The sequence below is a fragment of the Antechinus flavipes genome, chromosome 4 (genome assembly GCF_016432865.1).
Source record: "Antechinus flavipes isolate AdamAnt ecotype Samford, QLD, Australia chromosome 4, AdamAnt_v2, whole genome shotgun sequence".
NCBI lineage: Eukaryota > Metazoa > Chordata > Mammalia > Dasyuromorphia > Dasyuridae > Antechinus > Antechinus flavipes.
The window spans coordinates 168,462,447-168,467,772 of record NC_067401.1 but is presented as its reverse complement, the minus strand read 5'-3'; the positions used below and the strand labels follow the sequence as shown (position 1 = coordinate 168,467,772).

Genomic DNA, 5,326 nt, shown 5'->3' with positions numbered 1-5,326 from the left:
GACTCTAAGGAATGGAGAAAGGAAGAACGTGAAAGGGGAAAGGGGAGAGGAAAAGAAAAAGGAAAGAAAAGGAACGGGGAAAGAGAAGAAGGGGAAGGGGCAGTCAGATAACCTCAACGCATCTCCGAGTTATCATACACATGGTCACATATATGTCCCTTGCATTGTTTCAGCTAAAAATAGCATCGACATTTAAGAAGATACACTTGCTCACTTCGGTTCTTTATACAAACTAAGCTTCAAAGACCAATTTTACAAATATGATTAGATTAAAAAAAAAAAAAAGCCCATTCTGGGGGCTCCTCTGTACAGGCGCAATTTGCAACTCAAAACAACAAAACTGCATTTATTACTTTTGTCTTCCCTTTTGTCCTTCAAAGGTCAGAAAATCTACAAAAAGGAGAGTCTAAAAGTGGGTGTCGGAGGTGGGAGCTTGTGATGGAAGAGAGACTCGTGAGTATCTCCGCACTCGCCCCACCTCAGGAGCCATCCTCACTCTCCGCCCCATCCCAGCCTCTCTGACTTCAGGCTCGTCCTGAATCTGTGCTTAGTCTGGCACGTAACCCCGGCCCGGGCCCCCAAGTTCCCCAGTGAAAAGAGCCCTTAATTTCTGGGCTTAGCTGTTCTAGAAGCACAGGACACAGACCTGAGGAGGAAACAAGAGGTTGGGGTCGGTATTTGCTCTCTAACTAATTGGGGGACAGGTTTGTGCTTTTAAACCAACAGAGATGACCGAATATCTAAAGACTCTGAGCCGCAGTTAGGTCTGAAATATGCCTATATTGAGATATAATATATAGACACATATACTCCCCACATATATACACACACATACATATATGCATGTATGCATATATAGATACATACTTATATATATATATATATATATATATATACACACATACACATATAAGTATGTATGTATATACACATTTCCCTCCGTCTCTAGCAGTTCTCCAAATCAACCTCGCTTCTACTCCTCTCCCCTCCCCCCTCCCTTTGGCCGAGTTGGAATACAGAGTTCAAATAGAGAACACTCCATGAATCGAAAAAGCCTATAAATTATAGCTTTTGCTTTTAAGAAAGAAAAAAAAAAAACAGTAAAAGTTCTGGTGCACATTCTTGGATAGAAACACTGCATTTCTCCCTCTTCCCCTCCTCCTGTCTGAGCCTGGAAGATACAATCTCGCCCAGCCCTGAGTCCAGACGAAACGCAGGGGTTCCATCCCGAGGTTCAGAGCAAGGTGAGGAGCGGAACGAGCGAAGCCTCCCCAACCGCCCCCACCACCAGACAGCACCGCCCCCACCCCGCTCCAGCTGAGCGAGCAATGGGAGCCTCAGCCGGGGGTGGGGGTGGGGTAAGAGCAACTTCTCTCTGAAAGCCGGAGGGGAATGGGGGGCGGGGGCGACTCGGCATCCCTAAAGAGAAGAAAAGATATAATACTTTTCCTAGGAGTTGGGTCCTCCTCTCCCTCTAACGATAAAATCAGAGAAGGGGGTGGGGGAGTTTAAACCCAAAACACTTTTCTTGCAAAAGAGCAATGGTCCCGAACTCTGGGCAGTGACAGACAATTCTCCCAATTTATCCTGGCATTTCGGGAATGTAAACACATTATGTTTGTTGTTTTACCGAGTAAAAAAAAAGAACCAAGGGAAAAAGAGATTATTCATACATACTGTGTGTGTATATATAATATATATTTGCAAGTGTATACACACAGAGCATCATATATGCTTTATCTCCTGTAAAGTGCATTTCTAGTGTTGTTCCTTGGACATGACTCCTGCTTCCCTGCTTTCATAAGCAGGAGAGGGGAAAAAAAAAAAAAAAAGATAATTCAAGTTAATACTTTTCACTCTAATAGTTATTTAATCTTTTTTTTTTTTTTTAAGACCAATTTTTTTTTTCCTTGGGGGAAGAAAAAGTTCTTCCATGACCATAACTGGCCTGTAGAAGGGGAGAGGGAAGTGCTTTGCTGTGGTTTCATTACAGCTTCTTCATACTTAGTTGTCTGAGAGAAGAGCCTGGCCACACTACCTGGATTATGTCATTAGCAACACCTCTAGTCACAATCCACATTTTAGAGAAGGAGCCCTCAGCCTTACAGGAATACTTCTGTATACATACATACATACAAAGATTTTTCCCTCCCTCCCAAACTTCCAGCCTTCTCAGTGTCCACAGTGACTCCAAAGCATCAGAACATTAGAAATCAAAAAGGTCAAAAAGACAAAATTGGGCATAACCATCATTTAGTCTGTATGTTGGTTTCCTCCTGCCTGGAGCTCAATAAGTCTTCAAGGTGATATTCCATTCTGGGTGGTAATTAATCCACATTTGAGTCTCTTGTTTTAAATAAAACAACTTCAAGAGTTGAAATATATATATATTTAGATATTTTCTTAAATAACATATTTACATCTAATAGAAAATATAACTCTAGAGATAATCTTTCCAACCAATACTGGGGATGGATTGGGGAAGGAAGAGAAGGGGGTGTGAAAGGAGAGGATTAGCGCTTTAGCTAGATCCCATCCAGAAATAAAAAGTACTATGCCAAATTTCCTTTCTCTCTCTGTCTCTCATTCCCTCCTGCTTTCTCTCTGGCTGGATTCCAGACATTCATCTTTTCTCCTTAAAAAAACCTTGGTCCGTGTTGCTTTCCTTAATGGTGACGGTCAAAAAGTTTGAGGTCACATCTGTGACCACCACTTTCTCCAGATTGGTCAAGGATGGGCTCCAGGATTCTTCCTCAGGGTCCCCGAGGATTCTGGCTACAGGGATCCTGGCAATCAAGGAGGGCCTACCCCCTTGGGCTCCCATGTCCCGATATAAGCTCCCAACTGAACCTGGGTTGCCAGATCCATGTCGGACCCGGGGGCCTCCTGAGTCCAAGGCACTCTGGCCTTTGGCCTCCAAAAAATCTGCCCTGTGCTTTATGACTCGGGGTGGGTAGGTGTCCACAGCCAGTTTGCCCCCGGCCTCACCTCCGCTGGGACTAGCCACCGTGCAGGCTAGGTCTGTGTCTTGCCTTCGAGCCAGTTGGATTACACTGTGCCCAGCCGTGAACTTGCCGGCCCCAGAGGGAGCATCCTCCATCTTCCTCCCTTTGAAGTAGTCCCCAAGACTGTCCCCTGGCTCCCCCGAGGTCCGCTGGGAAGGGTCCCGAATGTCCTTTCGGGGTTTGGGGCCTCGTTTCTTAGAGTTGTCCCCTGGGGAGCTAGGTTTGTCGTCCGGTCTCCCAGTCCCTCGTTCTCGGTCCCGTTCCCGGTCCCGAGCTGAGTCCCCTCGACAGGTGCTACTGGTACTGGTGCTACTGCTACTCCCGGGTGGGGAGAGGCCGATGTTTCGAAGTCCCTCCCGAGCTCGAGAAGTGGAGCCAAGTTCCTGAGGAGATCTTCCTGGATAGGGGACCCTAATGCCCCGAGCTGAGTCGCTCCGGAATTCATACGTTTTTGCTTTAGCCTTGGCCTGTGCCTGAAAAAGAGAAACAGGGATGTCAATGGCTTTGGGGCAGGGTTCTCCACCCCTCCCCCAAATCCCCTCCCCCTCACCACTCTTTGCTTGCCAGATGACAACCGGCCCAAGGCCATCTCAGGGGCTATGAATAAGGATACTTTTTTGAACTCCCCTACTGGTCTACCAGTTTAGGGAACTTTCTTAGCAACCTAGACACCTACCTGTCCCAGCAATATCCCTCCCAGCCATTGGTGGATGCATCCTACCTTGAGGAGGAAGGTTTTGGGCTTGGGACCTCGCTTTTTGGGGCCATACAGCTCCATCTCTCTTTCCCTGGAAAGAAGAGGGAAAGAGGATGTTAAGAAAGAACATAAATCGGGAACTTCCATTCGGGGTTATATGTTTTTAAGTGAGGCAAGGAAGGTTCGGAATGGCCTGTACCTTTCTTCAAAGGCTGCGAGAAGTCGGGCATCTAGTATGTTTTCTTCGGGTTCCCAGGTGCTATACCTATGAAAAGGTCAGGGAGAGCAGAAAATAAGTTCCAAGGGATGGGAAAGAAGCTAGAGAAAGGTAGTATATGCAACTTTCTTTTGTATCTCTATGCAAAGAAGGAAAAGGAGAGGAAGAAAGATCTCCCTAATAATAGGCTAGGGCCATGAATTACATAGAACCTACTTACTTCTGAGACCAGCCCTTCCATTTCACGAGGTATTCCATTCGTCCCTGCGGATGCAAAGGTAAAATATGTGTGCACAAGGAAAAATGCATGACGAAAACAGAAGAAATGCATGCAAAAAATGCATGCACCAAATGAATGCGCGAAATCCAAGTGCATAAGGCATGCGCCCAGTGCATCTGCCACCCCATGCAAAAAATGCTGCACAAAGTGCATGCACACACACGCACATACATTCATCTCCCTTCTCCCCACCCCCACCCATGTAATCTGTGTATCATTGCAAGTCTGGGGAAAGAGCCTGAGCCTCAGAGCCAGAGCCAGAGCCAGAGCCGCCGCCACGGCCGCGGAGGCTGCTGCTGCTGCTGCTGCTGCTGCTGCTGCTGCTGCTGGGACCTGGGGGAAGGGAAGCAGCGCTGCAGCAGGGGGTGGGCACCAAGATGAAGAGGGGACGAGAGGCAGGGGCCTGGGCCTGAGGCCTGCGAGCACCTACTTTTCTGATGCGCCGCTTCAAGAGGGCTTCGGCGGCGAACACCCGCTCCCCGACCGCAGAAAGCTCCATGTTGACTCGTCGCTTACCCCCTTGGCCGCTTCCAGCAGCAGAAAAGCAGCAGCCAGCGCACGACAGACCATAATACTCCCCCGCTTACGTCAGTTCTCCCTCCCCCTCCTTCTCTTCTCCCGGTTTCCCTCCCTCTCCCTCTCCGTCTCCCAACCTCCCTCCTCCTCTTTCCCCCTCCTAGTCTCTCTCTCTCTCTCCCTCTCTCTCTCTCTCTTTCTCTCTCTCTCTCTCTCTTGCTCGCTCCCAACCTCCCCCTTCTCCTCTCTTCTTCTCCTTCCTCCCTCCCCCTCTTGCTCCCTCCCCACTTGTTGCTAACGGCGTCGTTAATGCGGAGAGGACAGTGGAATATTCCGCCGATCTCTGATTGGTCGAAATGGAGTCCGCCCCGCCTCAACTACGCCCCCCTCTCGCTTTCTCCCCCGCGTTGCTACGTGACCCGAGTTCCAATCGCTGGGGGGTGGAGTCTGGAGGGACACCAGAGACCGGGTGGAAGAGGGGGAGGAAAAAAGAAGGGGGAGAGGAAAAAGGCAGAGAGAGGAAGTGACGTAAAGGAGGGTGGAATCAGCTGCTGTCAGTCTGAGGAGGGGAAGGAGGGGTGTCTCTTCCAGCCCGTCTGGTCTACTCAATT

At 48.8% G+C, this 5,326-nt stretch overlaps 1 protein-coding gene across 2 annotated transcripts; it reads right to left on the bottom strand.

Annotated features, from left to right (window-relative positions):
• Positions 1-1,847: 1,847 nt before the first annotated feature.
• Positions 1,848-4,808, bottom strand: CBX8 (chromobox 8). 2 transcript variants are annotated; one of them, XM_051995439.1, is made up of 5 exons: positions 4,630-4,808; positions 4,140-4,183; positions 3,902-3,967; positions 3,727-3,793; positions 1,848-3,478 (listed from the first exon to the last, which is right to left on the bottom strand). In XM_051995439.1, the coding sequence occupies exons 1-5, from the start codon at positions 4,696-4,698 to the stop codon at positions 2,624-2,626; spliced, it is 1,101 nt and encodes a 366-aa protein (XP_051851399.1). In that variant the 5' UTR covers positions 4,699-4,808; the 3' UTR covers positions 1,848-2,623. The 2 variants fall into 2 exon arrangements, with proteins under 2 accessions (XP_051851399.1, XP_051851398.1); XM_051995438.1 differs by lacking the exon at positions 4,630-4,808 and having other exon boundaries at positions 4,140-4,371.
• Between the last annotated feature and the right edge of the window lie 518 nt (positions 4,809-5,326).

What these genes read in the sequence shown, in the direction of transcription:
- CBX8 (XM_051995438.1), bottom strand. Translation starts at nt 4,327, where the DNA reads ATGGGGTGGCAGATGCACTGGGCGCATGCCTTATGCACTTGGATTTCG. An exon ending in TGGAAGGGCTGGTCTCAGAA is followed by an intron (nt 3,968 to 4,139) that starts GTAAGTAGGTTC and finishes ACCTTTTCATAG; the next exon opens with GTATAGCACCTGGGAACCCG. An exon ending in CCAAAACCTTCCTCCTCAAG is followed by an intron (nt 3,479 to 3,726) that starts GTAGGATGCATC and finishes TCTCTTTTTCAG; the next exon opens with GCACAGGCCAAGGCTAAAGC.